Here is a 25554-nt window from a genome sequence, read left to right as displayed (position 1 = left end):
AGGTGCATTGGCTATGCTAAATTTTCCCTCCGTGTACCCAAACAGGTCCCGGAATGTGCCGACTGGGGGATTTTCACAGTACCTTTGCTGCAGTGTTAATGTAAGCCTACTAGTGACACTAATAAATAAATTTAAACTTCTCTCCTGATCATGGGTTTGTTTTAACAAACTGACACACAAATAGCAGTCACAACAATCTTGAAATATTATTGTGCCTGTGTTTTAACGCAACTCACAGTCATCCACAAAATCAAATAAAAGCTTTGACAAAAATCAATACAAGTGACTATTATTTTCAAAAGTAGCCTTGGAATAACAGAATATCTCTCTACCCACAAACTTTGTGTTTGTCAATTAACAATATCCGATAATGGGCCTAACCACTCTTTGATAATCCAGACACAATGTACTCATTGATGTATTTTATGTGATGCGAATTTATCTTTATTAAATGAATGATGCATCAAGTTTTAATGTGAGGTTGCAGACACAAAGCTTTTTAATTAGGGCTTTTGTTTGACTGGCACACAATGAAAGAACTGTAAGCTTGAGGTGTTAATGCTAATTTTTGGATTTGTTCACAATTTCCTTTTTTCTAATCCAGGAGAGAACAGGGATAGGGAGTACAAAACAAAATAAATTGAATACAAAATATTTTGTTCTAAATGTCATGTCTGGGTAAACAAAGGCACAGGCGATCAGAATGTTAATACACACAGAAACCCATTTATGACATTGTTATTCAGTTGTGAATAGGCAAACAATCTGGAAAGAGGTTTAAATGGGACTGTTTACACAAACCTCACTTCAACCGTAACAAAGGAAAGCTGTCAACAGCTTCACCTGGACTTCTCATTCTTTCCCTGCGTTTATGTGGTACTTGTGCTTTTTAATCATCCATATTTATATTTACAGCTCGTCCCACTTCAAAGTTAGGAAAGAAATTGTGAATGTGAACTAAAATGGGCAGTTTTGATCGCTGTTTCTCTAACCACCTGAATGGTAATGTAAATGCCAAACTGCTTGCTGTCAGAGGTAGCCAGTATGACCAATAGAAGGTCAAGTGACTGCAGTGACCCTATCAGCCTCTATAAATGGCAGGGAATCATTTTTGTGTCACTGGCTTTACAGATCATTCACTTCCATAGTTAATTGTTGAGATACTGAACAAAATATTCATTATTTAAAACTGCATGGTGATCCAGCTAAGAAGTCACTGCAATATAAAATAGGTAGGGCTGGGAATCAATTCTTGAAACACATTTCAGGAAGTACTCCTACAGCTGCATTCATGACTGCGTGAATATCTTTTGCCTGCCACCCTTGTTCCTACCTCCCTATCCTGAAGCCAACTATTTATTCCTAGCTGAAATATGGTTCGATGAACACCATATCCAAGTAATCATTATTCCTGAATGAGTCCAGTCAGTAGTTGGTCAGGTTATTCATCAGTTTGCCAAGGCGTGTTGAGCAAGATTCTAACCACATACACATGCTTCCTGGAGCAGGTGTCCTAGCTGAAATGTTTTCCTCCTTGCTAAAGACAAGGGTAGGGGTAGCACCCCTGGCAAAACCCACCAACTTGTGTTGTGGCAAGATCCAGACTGAGATAAGTGAACTCAGCAAAGAGGAGTTAACAAACTTAGATCGTTTCTGCTCTGTGGCTCAGCTAGTGACTGGACAAACTTACTGAACTAAAGAAACCTCTTTATGGTTATTCTTGGATGCACAATGGAAGCTGTGCGCACCATCTACACGATGCAATGCAGCTCGACAAGGCTCCTTCAACAGCACTACATCACCTAGAAAACAAGCACAGATGCAAAAAAAAACACTACCATCTTCAAGTTCCCTTCCAAGACACACACTATCCTGACTTGCAACCATATCACCACGTTCACTGTTGCTGAATTTAAAAACTGGAATTCTCTCCCTAACAGGACTGTGGGTGTACTACACCACACAGACTGCAACAATTCAAGAAAATAGCTCATGGTGACCTTCTCAAGGGCAATTAGACAGGAGCAACAAATGCTGGCCATGCCAGCGACATTCACATCCCAAGAATGAAAAGAAAACCTAAAAGTTAAAGACGATTTTGAGGCCCTTTTTAAATGTCAGTAGCAAGACCAGCATCCACAACAATCCTGTTTTCTCTTTCCATTTAAAACAATGGTACTACAAAGATCTTAAACTTTCTTCACCCTAAGATGCAAATAGATCAGCCCGTCGGGACCGGAAAATCCCACCCAAAGTAAATGGGCTTTTGGCTGCTCTCCAAAGTTTCCGATCTCGCCTGTCCAATTCCCGCTGAGGGTGGAACCGGAACATCCCGGCCATCATCTCACATACTCTTCCTCTTAAGCTGGCCATGTTGAAAATCCGAGTCAGCAACACATTCTTTCCTGGGACCTCAAACTCATCATTTTCGATCTTTTCTTTTACCATTTTAGTCTTTTGCTTGGTATTACTGAACTATTTCCTGTTATATCCAGTCTTGTCTTAACTGCTTTAGACTGTGGCTACATCACCCTTCACTCAATTAAGAAAGAAGAATACATGTTACTTATTTCAGTTCTCCAGGCTCATCACCAAGAATGTTTCTACATCTGCCCTAAAACCTTTTGTGAGTCAGAGTCATCCTTTTACCCCATTGTTTGAATTTTCTGATAGGAACAGGCTGGGTTCACAAAATGCAGCACTTTCTGTTTGGTATACAATTAATGGACTTACGAAGGGATGTAAATTATCCCATTAGGTTTCAAGACGCTTTGAGAGACAGGTAATTATGGTTTTCACAAATGTTATTGATTTCTATTTAGCTTTGATTACTAGCTAAATTAATTCATACTCAAGAGCCCAGAAGTATAATCAACTGCTTTTATTTACTCATCTAGTTGTATAACAAGCATTCCTTGTGCTACATGTTACATAGCTCCATTACAACAGTCACTGGTCCCAATTTTTCAGAGAGCACTCCCTTAATTGACCCAGAGACAGATTTGGTGCCTAATCAAGAGTGGACTCTTGAAACTGGAGGGCCAAGAGGAGTAGCAGGTTGCAATAGAAGGTAAATAAGGGAGCTGGACGTTCAAAGGGATGAAGCTCTCTTCAACTTTAGACTGAAGTTAAAAAACAGACCTTGACTTCAACTCACCACTGTGGTGAGGGGGTACCCCTTTAGGTCTCTGGGCTGCATGGAGCACTGCCCTGCCCTGCCACCACACACACAGCTCCCCCCCCCCCACTACCCATCCTCCACCACTGGGCAGCCACCTCCTGGCACCCAACAGGGACCTAAAGGCTGACTGCAAAATCCTAGTTGGTCTCCTTTAATTGGCCCCAGAAGACATACAACAAATTTAATTGTCCATGTGGGCAGGTGCTGCACCCTATCTTACCATTGCAAATTATCCCAGGACCGGCATGGAGCCACAAACAGGATTGCTGGGGGTATTTCTAGAGCCCGACCATCACTGATGCTGGTCCTAATGGTGTCTGAAAATCCAGCCCTAGTTTTGAACAGATATTCCTTCCTACATACATAAACTCCCTGAAAAATACTAGGCTGAATTTTGCCATGGAGGTAAAGCCAAGGCAGGTTTGGAGACATGCGGTGGGGAAATTCAGGCAGTTCTGCAACAGGATGGCTCCATGACATTGTTCTGCCTCCAAGCAAGTTTCCGAGAGAAAGGCTGCCACAGGAACTGGCATCCCGAGGCAAGCAGCAACTGTCCTACACCACTGGCCACCGCAACTAATATTCATTCTTTGCATTGTCCTGAGATATTCGGTTAAAAGGAAATACATTATTAAGTCCCTGCCCAGTTGCTTGATGGCTACTATTATCAGATTGTTTTACACAGTAATTAATTGTATAATCCTGGATGCTTTATAGGCATGCAACTTTTTAAATAACAGAAAAGATAACCATCAAATTTGAGTGCAACTGATTCACTACATTTCATTGTATGATGGTAATGAAAAGCTAACATTTCTTGCTATCCTAATACCAAGCAATAAGCATGAACCACTTCCATTGAAAAATTCACACAACTGCTCCTCTAACTGCTATGTCATGGAATGATCAAAAACATGGAGAGACACAATGGAGCCTACATTTTAATTGCCATTAGTAGGACAGGCTAATTAGTGGTTGAATATTAACCTTGATTTACTGAGGTTTTATTCTTTCAGCTGTTTACAACAGATTCCTGCTATTATCAGTTTAAAGCCACACTTGTTTTGTTGAAACAAGCCAACAAGATTGAAATTCTACCTCCAGTTTGCTGCCCATCAGCCTGGCCTCCATTTATGTTTTGACTGAGAGTTCCAGTTCATTGCCAAGAAGGGCTGTGCTCATATCATGTATATTTAACTTAAAGGAAAAAAAAATCATTCAGCTTTTTGTTCAGTGCTTAAATTGAGGAACTGAGTGACACAGATATATTTCATGACCCAAGAGAGACCCAAACCATTACGACTACTCATGGACCCTCCCAAGCCCTCCCCTATGTTCATGTAGGCCAGGATTAGTGTCAGACTCAATGGATTCTGAGGCATAGAACAAATTTTTGACCCTTAAACCTGCACTGCTCCCAGTACAAGCTGTTATAACATTAAGAAGCCTGAATTTATCAATGCATTTCCCCATGAACAATATAACAAAAATGTACAGTGGGTTCGTAAAACAGGTGAATGGACACCCAAGAATTTAAAAACATGACCCAACCTATGTCTTCAAACAAATATAAAAACTCAACAAAAGAAAATGTACTATTCGGTACTAAAGCTATTTTAACCTACTGCAGAACATTTAAGAAATAAACTAACACAGTCTATTAATGCATTTAGAACATTTAAATACTCTACTGTGAAAATATCAGAGGTGGAATTTTCCCAAAAAATGACAGTCAGGTTTTGACTGAAAACCAACGTGTTTCGCCCCAGAGGGCGCGATCTCAACTACCGTCCACACCATGCTCCTAGTGCAGTGAGGTCAGAGAATTTGGCAGCCAGCCAAATCTCTGTTCACTCTGGCGGGATGGGAAAATCCCGCCGGTGTGAATGGTGGTTAAGATTCCGGCCTTAGCCAGGTTCTCTCTACAGATCTTCAAACACTATCAAAACAAAAGCAAGTTTTTGCAATGTCACTCCTGAGAGACAGGACCGAAAGATACCAGCATGACCGGCTCCACAGAGATCGGGGTGCCATTTTTAAAGGGCATCTGATCTCAAAGTTAAGAGACAGGGCCCTCTCCTCACCCCCAAAGGACATCGGAACAATTTCTCCCCTCTCGCCCCATCCATTATCATCCTCCGCCCCCCCCCCCCCCCTCAACAAAACACCCATCGTCGCCCTGCATCCTGGAATGAGGCCTCCCCAGTGCAAATCCCATTATGGCTCCCTCGTGAGAGTTAGCGACCATAACAGGATTTGCACCTGCATCAAAAGGGCCTGGACAATCCTGGCCTACATGAACATGGGGCTGGGTGAGCGCCAAGATGGACTCGTTAGAAGGCCCACCTTTGTTCTCTGGGATTTCCCAGTTTATTTTAGACACTGTAAGGCCTTCAAGCCTAACTCCTCACATCACCCCCCCAACTTCACCCACCCTCCAAGCCCCTCATACAACTCCCATGATACCAAATCATACACTCCACCCACCTCCAACCCTATGTTAAATCTTCAGATCGTGACATTTAAAAAACCTCATCTGGCTTTCTGGAGCATTTAGATCTACTCCATCAATTAGCAACTCCCATGCTACGCTTTAAGGCCTTGCATTAGCCAAAATGGGATCTGTCTGAACTCAGAACTGAGTTCAAATGGTTCTGCTGTGTTGGTGTTTCCCTCATGTGTGATTCATGTTCCACCTCTCTTTTTAGCAAAAAATAGATCTGACTGCATCGGGGTCCTGCTGGCATTTTTGAAGGTCTGTGCTGTCTTCCTGATTGTGAGAAGATTCAACTCTTCGTGTACCAATTCTACAAAAAGACTACAACAAATGCTATAAATTGATATGCATCATTATTTTTCCCACTATAGCTTCACTAATGAACCAAGGCTGGTTAGTGGTGTACTTAAAATGACTATAATTCTCAAGTTTCTAAAAAAAAGTGTCATCACATTAGTCACTCTTGATGAATAATCTCCTCGCATTCTTCTCAATTTGGTGTGAGACTGCGCTATTATTCTTTGGCCTTCAACTAAATTTGTCTACCATTTCCCATCTTGCTCCCATACATTTCTCCATCACTGCTGTAAACATCTTACATCACTTTTGAAAGACTGGGTTATCAACTGGGAAAATTGTTGGCATGAGAGTTTTAGTCTGAGTCAGACATACTGGCAGCATCATATCGGACAGCACTATGGGTGGTGTATTGACACCACATGGACTACAGCAGTTCAAGAAGGAAGCGCTCCACCACCTTCTTCAAGGCAATTAGAGATTGACTCACCTTCCAGGAGTGGAGACAGCTGGACTTGCGAGGGACACCTCTACTGAGTTTGAAAAACAATCAGGAGTGACGTTACAGGAAAACAGTAATTGCTAACTTGAATTACCTATTCTAAATTGCTTTCAGATTAAAGGTAAGAAGGAGAAATATTTTACAGATCAAGAAGCTAAAAAAAAGTTGAAAATTTAGAAAAGCCAAATTAAAATCTAATTACATAAAATAGGGTGGAGGGCCATGCAATGTGTTGTACCTGCATGATGTGGGAGCTGGTGGACTCTGTTGTGGTTTCTAATGCACACATCTGTAGTAAATTTTGGTTGCTCAAGGAACTCTGATTCAGAAATGATGAGCTAGAGTCTGAGTTCCGGACACTGCGATACATCAGGGAGGAGGAGAGGCTGTGTTGCGGGAGGCTTTCACACCTGTTTATTAACTACCTTGAATTCGGTCAGTGGCCAAGGACAGAAGGGTGTCCTTGTCCAACAGGTTTGAGATTCTTGCTCCCTATCTGGATAAGAGTGGGGACTATAGGGAGGATGAGCAAACTGACCACAGCAGTGTGGTACAGGGAGGCATTCAAGTGAGGGGAGAGAAGAGAAATGTAGTCATAATTGGTGATAGTATAGTTAGGGGCATAGACATTCTTCTCTGTGACCAGGATCTAGAGTACTGTAGGTTGTGTTGCCTACCTGGTGCCAGGGTTCGGGATCTCACATCTGGGCTGCAGAGGAACTTGAAAGTGGAAAGTAAAGATCCTGTTGTCGTGGTCCACATAGGTACCAATGACATAAGTAGAACAAGAATACAGGTTCTGCCAAGGGAATGTGAAAAACTAGGGGCTAAATTAAAAAGCAGAACCAAAAAGGTAATAATCTTCAGATTATTGAGCCACGCATTTACGGGTTAATAAGATTAGAGACATAAATGCATGGCTCAAAAGTTGGTGTAGAAGAAATGGGTTTGAATTCATGGGACATTGGCACCAGTTCTGGGGAAGGAGGGAGCTGTTCAGATGGGACGATCTTCACCTGAATCATACTGGGACCAGAGTGAATCGCATAACTAGGGCTGTAGATAAGGCTTTAAGCAGGTGAGTATCCCTTATTTGAGGAAGAATGTAGTGGCATTATAAGCAGTTCAGACGAGGCTCATAAGATTGATTCCAGAGATGAAGGGTGTGTCTTATGAAGAGAGATTGCACAGTTTAGCCCAATACTCTCTAGAGGCTAGAAGAACGAGAGGAGATCTAATTGAGGTATACAAGATGATAAACTGTAATGACAAAGTAGGCGTAGAGCTGATGCTTCCTCTTGTGGGCACTCCAAGAGGTCATAGTTTTAGGGTAAGGGGTAGCAGATTTAAAACAGATGAGGAGAAACTACTTCTCTCAAAGGGTTGTGAATCTATGGAATTCGCTACCCTAGTGTGTGGTGGATGCCGGGACATCGAAGAGTTATGGAGAACAGACATGAAAGTGGAGATGAAGCTGAGACAAGATCAGCTATGATTGTATTGAATAGTGGAGCAGGCTCAAGGGGCTGAATTGCCTACTCCTGCTCCTAGTTCTTATGTTCTTAGAGATGGGCAATAAATGTTGCCCTAGCCAGCAACACCCATGTCCCACAAATTGAGTTAAAAAAAACAAAATCTTTCCTGTCCTCTGATTAGCTGGGGCGGGGTTAATATTTGAAAGTGAAACAGATGGTGGTAGAAGTGCATAGTCATTGGTATTCTTCAAATAAAAATGGTACTCTTATATTGCCTAAGTTCCAAAAAATCTGCTAAAACACAGGGCATCCCAGCTCCCAGTTACAAAAAATCCCACTTGCATCCTGCTGACCAAAATCCATACACTTGGACTAGCATGCATCTTGTACAAGATAAAAACACTTCAGGACAACAATGTGAAAAATACAATAAACAACAAGTGTGGAAAAAGCATGTTGCTCGGTAGCTACACCAGAACTTACATATAACATCTCTGTGTTCAATCATCTACCATTTTCCTGACTATTGCTCCTTTATAAAACAGACACAGACTTCCTTTTTCTCTTTACATTAAATGATTATTATAGCTTACTTTCAAATGTCTACTGTAAACATTTACCAAGCCCGAATGCTAGAGTTCCACCTCCTAAACTATTTTCCGCACAATTGCACTACCTGCTGCTCTGCATGGGACAACTGAAATTTTAAAATCTAGAGAACATTTTCCTTTAACCTGCTGCTTTTTCATAGAATGCCTACAGTGCAGAAGAGGCCATTTAACCCATCAAGTCTGCACTGATTCTCCGACAGAGTAACTTACCCAGGCCCTCTCCCCTACCCTATATTTCCATAACCCCCATACATTTTCCATGACTAATCCATCTGACGTACACATCTTGGAACATTAAAGGTCAACTTAGCATGGCCGATTCACTCAACCTACGCATCTTTGGACTGTGGGAGGGAACCAGAGCACCCGGAGGAAACACATGCAGATATGGGAAGAATGTGCAAACTCCACACAGACAGTCACCCAAGGCCAGAATTGAAACCGGGTCCCTGGAGCTGTGAGGTAGCAGTGCTAACCACTGTGCCACCATGCCATGGGGTTCAATTAACTCAAAGAGCTTGGTCAAATCAACTCAATTTTTCATCAACCCCATGGACAGTGGACTACAGTGATGCTATTTTGAAACGTTTACGTTTTTTAAACTTACTAAAAGCAGACCTGACTTGGAATATTAACTCTTTAACTGTGCAGCTGCGGAATGCTAAGCAATTTCTTATTAATTATTAACTAATATTAATTAACTCTTCCCTTTTCAGTAACACTTATTCACCCATTTTTCCTGAAAGGAGCACCAAATACTGACAAATAATCAGCACCTTCCAGTCCGTGATATTGGATAATTTTTTTATTATTTCATGGAATGTGGATGTTCTTGGTTAGGCCAGTATTCACTGCCCATCCCCAATTGCCCTCGAGATGGTGGTGGTTGGCCACCTTCTTGAACTGCTGTAGGTACACCCACAGTACGGTGAGGGAGGAAGTTGCAGGATTCTGACCCAAGAGCCTGCTAAAATTTTCAAGCTAAAATATGTTGATTGTATACATAGAAAATGTTATTTCCTGTAACTTGTAGAGGGAGCAAATCTAATAATGCTTCAGTACAAATGGATCTGAATGGCTGCCATACCTGCCACTGCATTGCAAGAAACTCGTTTTGAGAGTTTCAAGATATAGGGCGCTACAAAACGCAAGATTTATTTATTGTAATACATTTGGTATGATAGATCTTCAGTTCAAATTGTTCACATCACTACCTCTCCTCCCATCATACGCAATGCAGAGAAGGGGGAAAATACCACAGGTGGGAATTTACAGCCTCGCTCGTCTCGAAACCGCAAAATCCTGCCCAAGTTGGACGGACCTTTCCATGGTCCGCCCCTCGCCCGCTCCGATTCCCGTGGCGGGCGGGATGGTAAAACTCAGGGCCATGTGTTGTAAACTTTATATCGCAGTTTAGCCAACACTGACATGGCTGCATGCATTATGTATGCCAAAGCTTTTGCAAGACAGTATTATTTTTCTATAGAACGAAGCATTAAACTAGTTAATGCCCATTAAGACAGGTATCTGGATAAGTTATGACAACAAGATGGAGATTTAAAAGAGACATCGGGGTGAAAGTTTCCATTACGTGCACTAAATGCAGCAGAGGGCATGGGAAAGAGATTTATTTTTCTTTATTCTTTCATGGGAAGTAGCGCAGGAAAACCTTTTGTGAAGAAGCGTACAGCAGTGTGATCTTGAATTTTTGGGAACTTCTTAAAGCTGAGCCTGTAATTAAAAAAATATTAACTGTGGATCTGAAATCCAATCTTCCAGTTCAATTTGGACTTATTCAAGGCCCAGATAATCTCAAAATTGGGGACTTTGGGGGAAGATATTGGTTAGATACATGGTTGCTTTAGGTCTGGATGAAAAAGACAGAAGCTGAACAAGTTGCCACACTGCTTTATTCAGTAGGCCCCATAGCCAATGATAGAAATCAACAAATCATCAGCAAACATCGATGAAATTTTAAAATCATTCAATGCTTAGCTTAATCTCAGAAATAACAAAATCCTTGGAAGGACTAATTGTATCCAGCAGCCAGGAGAACCTGTTAACTCCTTCATTAATGAGCTGTACTAAATGGCTGAAGACCTTGATTACAGTGACCCAGAATCTGAACTAATCAGGGATAAAATAGTTGTAGGAATGACAGGCAATGCACTCAGACATGCTTCAAGCAAAGGATGCTCTCATCCTTGTCAGACAATCTGAAATCCGTTTGCAGCACAGATACATATTAAGGGGAGAATGTAAACAAGAGTACAAAGTAAACTCCATCATCCAGCGAGTGAAACAGCATAGAAACAGGGACACTCCAGCCCAAAGGAAGCATAACCTAACTGGGTCAGGGGGTGTGACGGATAAGGGCTAAAGGGACTAACAGCCTTTAATATAACTAAGATGAAGCCCCAGAGAACTAAGAAAGGGCTTCCAATCAGCCCACTTCAACACCAGCCCGCCTCCATGGCTGGATGCTTCCAGAATTGGCGGCCTGATTCGATCCCCCAATCTAACAGTACTATGACATGGAGAGATATTTACCATGTTGGCAAATTTCCTGACTCAAGCTTTCCACCTCATTCGTGAAAGTCAGGAATTTTTGCTGAAATCAGCATAGTGAAGTTCATGCCCCTGTCTACATCAACGAGGATGAAGTGGAAATGGTTGAGAGCTTCAAGTTTCTAGGTGTCCAGATCACCAACAATCTGTCTTGGCCCCTCCACGCCGATGCTATAGTTAAGAAGGCCCACCAACGCCTCTACTTTCTCAGGAGTTAAGGAAATTTGGCAAGTCAGCTACAACTCTCACCAATTTTTATAGATGCACCATAGAAAGCATTCTTTCTGGCTGTATAACAGCTTGGTATGGCTCCTGTTCTATCCAAGACCCCAAGAAACTACAAAGGGTTGCGAATGAAGCCCAGTCCATCACTCAAACCAGCCTTCTAGCCATTGACTCTGTCTATACCTCCCGCTGCCTTGGAAAAGCAGCCAGCATGATCAAGGATGCCACGCACCCTGAATATACTCTCTTCCACCTTCTTCCATCAGGAAAAAGATACAAAAGACTGAGGTCACATACTAACCGACTCAAGAACAGATTCTTCCCTGCTGTCATCAGACTTTTGAATGGACTTGCTTTTTATTAAGTTGATCTTTCTCTACACCCGAGCTATGACTGTAACACTACATTCTGAACTCTCTCCTTTCCTTCTCTATGAATGGTGTGCTTTGTCTGTATAGCACGCAAGAAACAATACTTTTCACTGTATACTAATCCATGCAACAATAATAAATCAAATCAAAGCTCATTATCAGGCAGGGAAATCAGTGGCTCACCCACTGACAGCAATGGCATTGTGTGCAACATTACTAAAAAGAATCAGAGGCACAGGTTTTACATTGGATCGCTGACAGGGCGACCTCTGATTCACCCACCCTGCTGTAACCTCAGAGTTCTAGTAATATGGGCACCATAGCTAGCACTCTCCAATGGACAGGAAGCTGTTAGGACTTTGAAAATAGAGAATTCAGCTGGCCAGCCAGGATGTGAACTGTTCATATTCTGATGGTGAGTTGATAGCATTCAACCAAGTGAGGATCAAGCACTGCATCATCTATCAGCCAACCGTGCTGTGAGTGATGTCTCCTGTTTTACAGGACCTTGTCATGCACTAATTAATCTCTCCTTTCTTTCACAGGCACATCTGGGAAGCAGCTGAGGGGGTCCACAAGCCAGGTCCTCGACTCCAGCCCTGAGAACATCACAGAAGAGGAATCCACAGACACTAACATTGAAGACCTGTCACAGCACTCATCCACATCCTCCACTAATGCGGAGACATACGCCTCAGTGGGACCTAGTGCTAAAGTAGCCTTGAGGTCACAACCTGGTGAGCACATCGCACTGTCTGATCAACAGAAGGCGGAAGCAGGGATATCCCAGGGTGCCGGCACTTGGAGGATTGGCAGAAGCCAGGAATCTGCTTGGTCCAAGTCAGATGAGGAACATCTAGACTCGGTCATGCCTCAATTGCTAAAGCTGCAAAGACAGCTTCTGGAACATCAGGAAGGGATGTTTGCTGCACTCCCCAGATTGGAGGAGTCTATCCACCTTGATGTCGAGGTGATAGTGCCGGCATACCAATTGTACCAAGGTAGGGTGGAGGTCACCGTGGAAACTTTGGTCCAGGACATTGGTCCTGCACTACTACAAGATCTGCACTCGATCGCTTAGGCACTTGCTGGCATCCATCAGTATCAATGTAAGGGCAGGACATCGCGAGCTCACACCAGCTGCCCCACCTTCTAAATCAGTCAGCTAGGGGCCCTTGGGTACCAGTTTTGTGGAGGATCAGCAGGTACACACCCTGGGACCATTCACCTGTGTCAATCAGATTTGATTTGATTTATTATTGTCACATGTATTGGAATAGTGAAAAGTATTGTTTCTTGCACACTATACAGACAGAGCATACCATTCATAGAGAAGGAAATGAGAGAGTGTACAATGTAGTGTTACAGTCATTGTTAGGGTGTAGAGAAAGATCAACTCAATGCAAGGTAGGTCCATTCAAAAGTCTATGGCAGCAGGGAAGAAACTGTTCTCGAGTCGGTTGGTACGTCCTCCTCAGACTTTTGTATCTTTTTCCCGTTGGTGAAGGTGGAAGAAAGAATGTTCAAGGTGCATGGAGTCCTTAATTATGCTGTCTGCTTTGCCAAGACAGCAGGAAGTGTAGACAGAGTCAATGTATGGGAGGCTGGTTTGCGTGGATTGGGTTACATTCACAACCTTTTGTAGTTTCTTGCAGTCTTGGGCAGAGCAGAAGCCATACAAAGCTGTGATACAGCCAGTAAGAATGCTTTCTGGTTCCTGCACAAAAGGAAGGCAAGTGTCGCAATCCAGGGCCTCTCCCCTGTTCAGTGTGTAACCTTCTGAGCACATAGCAATTGTCCAACTTCAAAGTCACTCTTCAGATCAGTGACACCTGCACCTCGATGTGGCTTGTGTTCATTGCAGGAATCTCATTCGTCACAGGGTTCTGTGCTGTCCTGTGTGCTCTCAGCACCTTAGAGGTGGGGACGCCCCTTCATCTCAAAAAATGTGGTGCTGAAGGGAAGAAATGATGAAGCCTGCCGAAGGATTAAGTGCTATTACAGTCCATATGCCATCTGTATCTCAGCAGCGTCCATGATATGACCCTCTTCACAAAGCAAATGTGCACTGCCTCAGCAAGTGTCAGATGTTCCTACTTGCAGAGTGAAGATCTCAGGACGGTCCTCGCAGAATCTTGTCATCATCATCCTCCTCCTGGAATCTTGCAGCAATGAGGGTCTCACAGGCACATCTGCCTTGTCTATCCAGTGCAATGGCCTCATCGCTTGCATCCTCACCTTCAAGGCCCTTATCATTCTCATTGGGTTCTTGTGTAGCTCACTCAGCTAGCTTTTGTATTCAGCAGCATATTAAAGCCAGCCAATTTAATCCAACTGAACATTTGATTGTGAGTTAGAATAGAGTGCTGGAGTTGGGCAAGTATGGGAGTTCAGGAAGGAAGGAAGGGAAAGAGGTGCTCTTTTGCTTTCCAATTTTCTCAGTCTCAGGAAGTGGTCTTACTCTACTACAGGAGAAGCTAGTTATTTGGTGAGTATCTAATAAGTGACAACGGTTTATTTTATTCCTAAGGTTCATAATAGTACAGGAACGGGTGGTTGGGTTAAAAAAACATAACAGAAGTAAAATATGCAAATAAACAAAATAATGAACTCAAAAACATTAAGGATGGCAAGACAGGTAATGTGCCACAACTGCAGTATGTGGGGGCTTGTTTGAATAAGAGTGGGGGGCTGCAGGGTCGATGAGCTAACTGACTATGGTACAGGAAGCCATTCAAGTGTGAGGGGGGCTGGGGGAAACAAAAAGGAATGTACTGGTTGTAGGAGATAATATTGTCAGAGGAATTGACACCATTCAAGAGTGTGAATCCAGACAACTGTGTCGCCTGTGCCATCTGCTCGGGGCTGGCGAGGAACTTGCAGCTGGAGGGGGAAGACCCAGTCATTGCGGTTCATGCAGGTAACAATGACATAGGTTGGGCAAAGATGGCTGTTCTACAGAGTCAGTGTGAGGACCTAGGCCCAAATTATGAAGCAGTTCCTCAAAAGATCATAATCTCTGGATTATTACCCGAGCCATGTGCAAACTGGAATAGGACAAATCAGAGATCAAGGACTGATGTGGGAGATAGGGATTCCAGTTCGTGGGAAACTCGCACCAGTATTAGGGAAAGTGGGATCTGTACCATCAGGACAGTCTACACCTGAACCATTCTGGGACCAGTGTTCTAAAGAGCTACATAACTAGGGAACATGGAATCCCTACAGTGCAGAAGGAGGCCATTTGGTCCATCGAGTCTGCACTGGCCAGGCCCTATCCCCACAATCCCATGTACTTGCCCTGCTAATCCTGACACTAAGGGGCAATTTACATGCCAATCAACCTAACCCGCACGTCTTTGGACTGTGGGATGAAACCAGAGCACCCAGAGGAAACCCACACAGACATGGGAAGAATGTGCAAACTCCATACAGACAGTGAGCCTAAGCCAGATTCGAACCCGGGACCCTGGCGCTGTGAGGCAGCAGTGCTAACCACTGTGCCACCCTGCCGCCCAGTCATACAGACCCTGGAGTCAATAGTTGTCGACAGTTTTTATAGCTTGGCAGATGGATCATCAATTCCCAGTCTCCCAGGTCAGGAAAATCTTAAGAAATTATTGTCTCTTTCAAACTCCTATAGATGGTTTTCCATTAGTAAATGATGGAAAATGTTCGCTTTTAGATATTTATTGTGGGCTCCCCAATCTTAGATGGGTAGTCATGTATCTTCCTATGCACTGACAATCCCCTCATGGTGAGATGGCAAGAATTCCTTGACTGGGAAGGAGTTCCATTACATTATTTATAATATTTCTGTTGAAGGCAGATTCTTTACCAAAGTTTAATTTACTTCCAATTGATAACAGTTCCTACTAAATTGACATCTGGGCTGGACTTCTCTGGCTGTTCACAACTTGCTGCCACTGCCAGCAAGAATGGAGAATTTGGCGCTTAGCTAAATCTCTGTTCACTGTAGCGGGACTGGAGAATCCCAGCTGTAGGCGAGGTCGGAGAATCTGGTCTCTGGTCAGAAGCAGTTGTTATTTGGGTGTAGCTTGATCTATTGTCTGAAACTGGATTTTACTTTCCTTCCCACATTGAATCTGCAGGTTTATCCAATCGAGTGACTCAGCTGAATAGATCAGAAAGCCCAGATTCTATCCTGCAATAGGTACAAATGGCATCATTTTGAGGTGCTGGGTGGGGAGGGAGAAAATAATCAGCCTGGGTTGCTGTTGTTTATTGCAGACCAGTGACCTCTGCTGGAAGTGAATGTATATGAGCACTGAGCAAAGGAGGATCATGTTTGCATGTGATGACTCCAGTTGTCAATTAACCTGCTGGTACTGGCCATCAAGTCTCAGAACTGAAGAATATCTACATGGATGCAATGCTGAAGATTGATCACCCTCTGTTGCACTGTACTCCCAAGAAGGAGTCAACCTTCAGAAGCGGAAAGGATGAGGGGTGAAAATTACAGGACTTAAAAAAAATATTTCGTATACCTTCCCTTTCTTTGGCTTCCTCAAGCCATGCATCATTATGGTTAGCTGTTTGGGCAATGCTGCTCTGAATTTAGTCGCTAGGATGTAGATGAGTGTGGCACAGCTTGGTTTGCCTATCTAGTTGGGAAGTGGGTGGCTACCACTTGGCATCATTTTAGATTGCACGACTGAGATCAGCAATTCACCACAGGGAGAACCACAAATGTGACCCTCTATTTCACTGTCACTCCAAATATATATGCTGTCATCGGTTGTGAAGCTCTTTAAGTGTGCTTTAATCCACCCTCACCGAAACTCAGTTTAAAGCAAGCAAGTGATTTAATCCAGACTCAAATTGTTCACATAGTTTAACTCAACAGATCAGTCAAAATCTTAACAGGGTTTGATGGGGACAGTGCAGAGGTAAACCAAATTTCAATTGTAAACAAAGCATAGAATAGATGCTAAATCAGTCTTTACTTGTATAGCATATTTTGGTATAGTATTTCCTTTAATATCAATATAATTTTCCTGTAGACAATCATTGTAAAAGTGCAGGAATACAATCTGATCACCAAAAACTACATGACAAAGTTTTGATGGATTAAAAAAATAATAATTTTGGAAATATTTTTGAGAAATAGGAACCCAAATTTCTTTACTCCATGGAATTTTCTATAGATTACTCAGACATGTTTTTCCTGTAAATGTGTGGCTGCAGATAGATATGGAACCATTTGAACACTGATTAACTGATCTCTAAAAGTTGCAGGCAGAAATTGCCATTCACAATATCAGACAACACTGGTGCAGATACTTGACTACTATGGACAATACAGTATTAGAATAGATTTAAAAACATTAGATAAAACACTTCAGGAGTCCCTTACCACGTGATTTCATGCCAATGAAGCGATTCTCCACGATGTCTATCCGTCCAACCCCATGCTTACCCCTGAAAAAGGCAGAAGACGAATGGTATAGTTCAATTTCCTTTTCAGGCGGGTGAATCACCCCCATAAAGGTACAACAGGGCATTAAGTAATTGGCTCAAGTGATGTAGACATTAATATGGTTGAGGTTAAAAAGGGCCAGTCAACTGAGAGACAGCGAGATAAACTCACACAATGAACATTCTGCCTCATTAAAGGATGTCAAAATTTTTTAGGATGGCTGCACAATTCCAAGGCACACAGCCTGGCACTTTGTCGGGTGCTGAATGGGAGTGAAGTCAGATTAGAATAAAATGAGACTGATCTTTTCACACACTTTGAAGGGAGACGTCGAGCGGTGCACAAAGAGGCAATTCTCCAGGTCGACAGCATGCTGTTGGAGCTGTGCGGTATGAGCAGCAGCTGATTAAATCCGGAAGAAGACCTCCAAGGCTGCCACATTCAGGGTACACAGACAAAAATCCATGCAAAATTCTCACAGTCCAGTTTGCTATAGGCAGGCACTCAGGACCATCACAGTAGGCCCGCGGGGGAAAAAATACAGTAAATCCAATCTCATTTATACATGTCTATTCAGCATCACATAAAAACTCATTGCAATGCAAATCCTGCTTTCATCTTGCAAGCACACAGCACTTAAAGTGGCTTTTGAGGAAGAATAGTGACCGAGGAAGTTGACAATTAAAAGTGACAGTAACCAGGAGACAAGATTTTTCAAAAAAAATAAACCTTTTTAACATCACAGCTGTATTCATACAAGCCTCATTGTGCGTGTGAAGTCATTTCGCTCAATCTTTTAAATACCAGTTTAAAAGGGGATAAAGCAAAGTTTTATATCATTGTACTATTTTGTCCCAATACAACACATAATTGCTGTGTCACGCATTCTTTAAGGAACAAAACAAAACAATAAACTAATATCTAAACAAAACTCGGTTGATGCTTGTTTTATTTAACACTGCATAAACCTTTTCCCAGGCCTTTCATCCTTCAAAAGGCTGAGACTACATTAAAACCACATCAGTTTCAAATGGACACTGTCTGAATTTCAAATTTTATTTTACCATATATATTAATAAACATTTATTAAAGATCAATCCTTTACATTCATGATTTGGGGCTAAAAAGTGGACAACCTTTAAAATAACGTACCAGGAATACAGAGATCACCTACTAGTGAATTTATCAAATTAATAAATATTGGGCTATTTAAATTCACCCTATTCTGGGTCCCTACAATTATGATGTTTTACTATCATTTAGATGATCCAGAACTGGTTTTGTGACATCAACGGTCAGGAGTTTCCCCCCATATTATTATTTCACGATATTAGTAGTGACTCTGTCAAACACACTGTGATGACATTTTTCTATTTTAATCCCAAAAAGGTCTAATAATTTTATATAATACAAACAAAGGAATTTTATACAAATATAGGTTTTGTCAATATTGTACAGTACAGTATTACTTCATCCCCTTGTTTGTTCCCTAGTCTGCTCTGCTGGACCTGAATTTCTGTGTTGGGCTTGATTCGAACCCACATCAGATCTGTCTACTAGTACCCAGCAGCCACAGCCATCCTTGCAGGATGGCCACTTGGGTGAGGTGGCAGAAAGCTGCTAATAGCCATTAAAGTTCCTCTTCAAGCAAATCCTCAGGTTACTTCACCCAGGGAGTGGAACTCGCTGCCATAAGGGAGTGGGCAAAGGGAATAGTACAGAGAAATTGAAAACGAAGCTAGTTAAGGAAAAGCAGAATAGAAGGATATGGTGACAGGTGTGATGAAATAAGGTAGAAGACGGCTCTTGTGAACCACAACCAAAGACCTGTTGAGTCAAGTGGCTTTTTCCATGCTATAACTTCCATGCTAAGGAAGAGAAAAAGTTTCAGAGGAAAAAAATACAAAGAAGAAGGAAACAAGAAGTTAATACCACCAACAAAATCTATTCATGAAATAGTCCAGCAAGTACACTCAGAAACCTCAAGGAAGCAAGGAGGAGCTTGGGCTCATGGATATTTAATCTTTATAATAAATAATTCCCACTTATCTGTATAACTTTTCTGCATGCCTCCTCTCCTCTCAAAATCAGTTATTAATGATGGGCTAGTTTTCTTTGGGTCCTATTCTCGTAATGGTATTTCTTCACCTGTAAGCCTAGACAGTGAATGCTGACCATGTCAAACATCATAGCAGAGTTTGATCCGACCACCCACAAAAATGGGCTTGATTTTCAGAGCCTGATGGCAGGCGGGCAGAAAGGTTGCTATGGGAGAGCAGCCTGCCAGTTCACTAGCACCCTATTGCCTTCAGTCCAAGGTGCAATGGCTACCTGCCCTCTGGCCATTAATTGGCTTTTCATTCAAAAATCACAGTGTGCACTTCACGGCAATGATGTGCGAGGTGGGAACTGGCCCAAAATTCAGCCCATGGCCTTTCCAGAAAGACTATAATTAGGGGCAGAAGATTTTGCTGATTTTCAGCCTTTCCGAATCAGTTTCCTAGAAGTCAATTGTAGTGCATTAGGAACAGCACTAAGCCATTCAACTCCTTGAGCCAATTCCACCATCAATTAGATGACATATAACCTGCTTCTCAATTCCCTTTGCCCACTTTTGCTTTATATCGCCCGCTACCCTTGCCTAACAAAAATCTATAGATCTCAAGTCTTTTTGCAATTGACTTAGCATCCTTTTGGGAGGAAAGAGTTTGAAAATTTTATTACTCTTTGTTTTAATAAGATTAAGAAAAGAAATACAATTTCTGATTTCACTCCTAAATATCCTCACTCCTACTTTTCGGCTTATGACACCTTGTTCTGGATTTTTTCATCAAAGCAGTCATTTTTTCACTGAATTTACTCTATCAAATCACTCTGCAATTTTAAAAACCTGGATTTAATCACTCCACAACATTCTATATTCAAAGGAATACAAACAAGGGGTGCAATCGTCCAGCCTGTCACGCCAGTGGGATCTTCTGGTCACAATGGCAGCACACCCCCGCCACATGTTCCCTGCGGCATGGGGTAGAAATCCCATTGATAGCAGTGGGACCAGAAGACCCTGCTGCCAGCCAACTGCCTCGCATCGCTGAGGAAAGTGCCACAGGGAAGGCCAGGGAATCCTGGTGTATGGGGGCGGGGGGCGGGGGCCGGAATTTCTGGTCCTGTTTTCGGGGTTGGGAACAGCAGCAGGGGCAGAAAATCACACAGGTGTTCTAAAATGGATTTTATGCCGGTGGGATTTTCCAGATCGATTGTCCCCGCTTGCCACCAATAATATAATGGGAATCCCGACTTTGAAACTCCGGATCCCCATTTGAATAGATTTAAATATAATTATTAAGCCTTTACAATGATAGTTCCTTCCCACCTCCCCCATTGGATTGTCCATTCACGTCAGCATGAGGGTACACCAATGTGAATCACAACAGGTTCCTCAAGATATGCACCTGGTGAGCAGAACACACCAGTGGTGCACAGGTGAGTACTCCCCGGGGTGGGGGAGCAGGTCATGCTTGGACAGTACCATGGCACTACCAGGAGGTTATTCTGTGGGAATGGAAGCAGGGAGTTCCATGGAGGGAGGGTTCCCGTGTCCATGGGGGGAGAGGGACTTTTGAAAGGGTGCTCCCAATCTCACAGGTGCACTGCAAGAGCCTGCCCCCTGCCCCCCCCCGGACCAGATATCAAGTCCTCCCCACCAGACATCGGGAACTCTCCCATCCGCAGCATGTTTCCCATCCTCTTCCCGACATCGATTGCTGCTATCAGGAGATGCCCAATGGGTCTCCCTTCATGACACACGGGTGACATACCCTCCGCCCTTCATGCCTCATCTCTTCACGGCCCTCCCCCCCCCCATAGCCCATCCATTCAGGCCCCACCCCCACTCAGCCCGGATCCCCTTGGCACCGCCATAGCAGTGTCAAACCAGTACTGCCAGTGTGCCAGTTGGCACTGCTAGTTTGCCAGGTGGGCACTGCCAAGCCATGTCCCCGACCACCCGGGGCTTCAATGGCCTCCGAGTCCCCATACTTGGCCACCACACCTGGTCTCTGCTGGAGACGACCAGTATTGATTTTTGCTGGTAAATATGCTAATCGACCTTGCGCCATTTCTGGCAAGATCCGCTTTGTGCCAGGAGTAAGGGACCAGGACAACTGTAAACTCTTTGGCACTGGGCGCAAGACCTGTTTTCAAGCCCGGCTGGAATTTTCCTGGATGAGCGCAATCTGCGCCAGGCGCAGCGAGGCCAGAAAATCGCTGCCTACATTTGTACATGTGCCGGTAACGATCTAGTGGTTCTGTTATAAAGGAAAGGTGTCTTCCAGAAAATCAGATCTCGCACAACCAGGTCCCTGTGATTTTACAATTACATTTTTCAGCAACTGTGGCTTTCCAGTGCAGTCATGGCAGGTTATTAACAAATCAGGTAGATTTTCAGGGCCTATGTTTGAGTGTCAATGGTGCCCAGGCATTTTCTTTCTCAATGAAAACTTTTTGTCCATTAGACAGTTATTATGAATGCTGACCTTAAAACTAAATAGAATCAGCAAAATTTGAAAAACAGAAATGCTACTCAGCTGTAATGCCAATACATAGGGAAACATTCTTTGGCTAGATTCTCATCATTGAGAATAATACTGCAATGAAGTTAGAAACTCTGAGTGGAATCTTGTCAGGGCCAGCCAAACACCTGCGGTGCTTCTTTTCGGGTAGGCCCACCGAGCCAATCAGGCAGTGGCGAAGCCACCAGTGGGCCTTCCCCTGGAATCAAGACCCCTGGAGCAGAGGTTCTGCCTAGGGTGGAAGCTCTTGAACTCAGCATCATCACAGAAGGCTGGAAGATCCTGGAAGCTGGGAGAATATTAATGGACTAGAGATGGGATTCCTGCTCCTCAGGGACTGGAAGCCTCACTTCAGAGAACAGCTGGCCAAGCAGAGGCCAGTGGTTCTCCAGATTAGCAGTGCCACTAGAGGCCACTGCCAGTATTGCATCCTGTGCTTGTGGATGCGAATTGTGCCACTGGAAGGACATCGATCCCACCTCACCCTAAAGTCCCAGGGTGGCTGAGGATACAGGCATCTAACAGGTTGGGGGGGGGGGGGGGGGGGGGGGCAGCAGGGAGGCTTGCTCAGAAGCAAGGTAGAGCTCTCAGTGGACCCCCTTCCTGATGTGCGATCTCTCAATCAGCCTCTTTTCCAAGGAATGTACCTGCAGACTGCTAACATTACACTTTCTGCCTTCACACTTTTCACTTGAATTACAAGGGCCATTGTCTGGAATATCATATTTACTACATAAATTATTGATATACCTTATTGATTTTAAATGCATTATTTAAGAAGTAATTGAGATGGAAACTTTGTAACTGCATTTCCAATCTTAGTTTTTATACCTTATTCTCCACTTATTTTACCCGTTATCTTTATTGGACAGAACGTACCATAGTGCAAGGAGCTGTCAAGGTAACAACAAAATTTTACACTATAATTTAAACAAAGGGAATGAATTCTTCTGTTCCCATCAAAAAACAAGGACCCAATTTGATGAGCTGAGAAAACTGTTGAGGGAAATAAAGTTTGTAATAGTCTTACCCAATTTCATTGAGGTACACGAACAGTTCAAGGGCCGTGCTATGAGTGGTCTTGTCACCCAGGTTGGTGACCTTGACAGGGACACCTGCAGCAGAGCAAAAAAGGAAAGCATTTCAAGGCAAAGGATCTCTAACTTCATGGCTGGTGCATTAAATGGGGCTGACATATATGAACTATGAATACACCCCAGTAACTAAGAGCACAGTGGGCCTTGGCTGAGGAAGCTCAAGAGACATAAAAACTCCTTTCTTTCGGGCCGTGAAATCATGGCCAAGCCCTTTACTAATTAAATTTCACACTTCAGCATTGTGTATGCCACAGCACCTTCTGTCCCACCAGTACCTCATGCAGGCTGGACAAATGAGCGAATAGAATGGGCTTTTTCAGGCTGATAAATGGAGGGGAGCGCACATTGCACGGTCGGCATGCACACATGCTCCACATTATCCTGCCCTACAAAGGTGAATGTCTGTAGTAGTCCATCAAGGGGAATAACCCCATGAATTAATCATTGCTCAAAACAGGCAAAAAAGGAGATGTCATTGGCCTTCTTATTAGCTGCACGAAATGAGCAATAAATGAAACAGGAAGCAGTTGGGGGTGTGGAAGGAGGAGAAGCAGAAAGCCAGTCTCTAATCTCCTTCACATCCATCTGTCTACCTTATTAGCATATAGCACAGCAATCAGTTGCCAATCAGAGTAAAATAGCCTTTTTAGCCTTTTCTCTATAAAATGTAAGCTCCACATTAATGATTACTAAACCCCGACAAATTTTTGCGCCTGTTGTATTGTCCTCCACTCAGCCTCGTGAGCACCAACATAGTCATCCTGTTGTCCAAAAAGCTACTTAAGTCTGAAAATAGTTAATAATTAGATTAAAACTTCAAATAAATTAACTCTAAGATGAATAGTTATAGCAGGGGGGCTTAGTCCACTACAGCCATTAAAATGTATTAGATTTTGGGGAATCTATTCCCAGACACAAAAGACGTTAACATAATAGTGCTGTAGAAAAGCAGTGTGTTGCTTTTCTGAAATAAAAACACAATAAAAAGCAGTGTTAAAAGGAAAGGCTTAATAATGCAGCACTTTCAAGATGTATTTCTCTTTCTGTTTCACATCAGCAGCAGAATATTTACTTGACTATTCCAAAAGTATAAATTTAAAAATGAATTAATATTATAGATTTTAAGTCATAAGTATATACTTTAATGACAATACAATCACTTATACCAGATGCATTGTGTCAATGCCATTTTCATCATGTGTTGTAACCCAAGAAAGCCTGTGTGAGAACATCTGGGCCTGGGTTCCCCAGCCATGCAAAAGCATCAGGGCTGGGGTATTTGAACCCATGTAAGAGCATCAGGGCCAGAGTCCAGAGCAATTACGAGGAGCTCAGTAAGCATTAGAGCTGGGGGTCCTCAAGCCTGTTGAAAATATTGAAACAATGACAAGGAGATCAACAAGTACAAGGGCCAGGACACAGAGCAACAATGAGCAACTCAAGTGTTGGAGCCTGAATCTTCAAGCTTGCCTCAAGATGATAGCTCAGGTATAGACACATTCCTACGAGGAGGGAGGGAAAGACATCCAGAGCAACCTGGATGCTGCTGAGGGCATTTTTTTACTGTGAAGTTGCCTGAAAGGCAGCCTGCTGTTTCTTCAGTGTTGGAGGGTTTCCTATTGGCTCTGTAGCTTCAAGAGCCCACTCACTGTCCTAATTGAGTAGCAAGCCTGCCCTCCGGCCATTAATTGACCAATCTGGGGAAAATCACAGCCAGTTTACTGTTCCCTACACAGTGTAGGCTTCTGGTCCCCATTTGACCCTGACGGTGGGGTTCCAAAGCCCTCAGGGAAAATCTTGCAAATGGTGTAAATGGATTTTAAAAAGCATTTGATTAAGAAGCACAGAAAAGACTGTTCAGCAAAACTGCCAGCATGGATATGAAAGTGGCCAAGAGACAGAAAAACAGTAGTTTTTCAGACTACAGGGAAGTAGCGAATGATGTCCCGCAGGGCCACTATCCTTTTAAATTCATGTAATAAATGACTTGCACTAAGTTATATAGGGTGTGCAGATAACACAAAACTTGAAATATAGTAAACAATGAGCACGTTAATTGCAGACTTCAGGACATGGGACTAGTGAAATGAACAGATATGGCAGACAATATTAAATACATAGAAATGTGTGAATTGAAACACTTTGGAAGGAAGGAAGGAAGAAGAGCTTAGTTTGAAGTTTATTTATTAGTGTCACAAGTATGTTTACATTAACACTGCAATGAAGTTACTGTGAAAATCCCCTACTCGCCACACTCCAGTGCCTGTTCGGGTACACTAAGGGAGAATTTAGCCTGGCCAATGCACCTAACCCGCACATCTTTTGGACTGTGGGAGGAAACCGGAGCACCCGGAGAAAACCCATGCAGATACGGGGAGAACATGCAGATTCCGCACAGACAGTGACCAATCCAGGAATTGAACCCAGGTCCTGGGGGCTGTGAGGCAACAGTGCTAACCACTGTGCCACCGTGCTGGCTGAAGAGAGGCTATATAAGTTAAATGATACAATCTTAAAAGGACGGAAGAACAGAGAACAGGAACTTCACACATTGAAGGTGGCAGTACAAGTCGATAAGGTTGGTGAAAAAGCACATGGGATCATTAGCTTTATAAACAGAGGCATAAAGTACAAAAGCAAGGAAGTTATTTTGAACCTTTATAAATCACTGGCCAGACTCCAGCTGGAGTACGGTGTTCAATTCTGGGCACCACATTAT

The 25554-nt window shown here is 43.1% G+C and overlaps 1 protein-coding gene across 2 annotated transcripts in view; it reads right to left on the bottom strand.

Annotated features, from left to right (window-relative positions):
- ass1 (argininosuccinate synthase 1) overlaps window positions 1–25554 on the bottom strand; it is a 138801-nt gene that overhangs the window by 41806 nt on the left and 71441 nt on the right. For both annotated transcript variants that reach the window (XM_078226298.1, XM_078226297.1), the window contains exons 10-11: window positions 22769–22853; window positions 17105–17169 (exon numbers count right to left, since the gene is read on the bottom strand). In XM_078226298.1, coding sequence (XP_078082424.1) covers window positions 17105–17169; window positions 22769–22853 — 150 coding nt within the window. The remainder of the gene's footprint in view (window positions 1–17104; window positions 17170–22768; window positions 22854–25554) is intronic.

This window comes from Mustelus asterias, chromosome 13 (genome assembly GCF_964213995.1).
Source record: "Mustelus asterias chromosome 13, sMusAst1.hap1.1, whole genome shotgun sequence".
Taxonomy (NCBI): Eukaryota; Metazoa; Chordata; class Chondrichthyes; order Carcharhiniformes; family Triakidae; genus Mustelus; species Mustelus asterias.
Note: the sequence above shows the minus strand (reverse complement) of the source record. Positions and strands in the feature narration are given on the sequence as shown.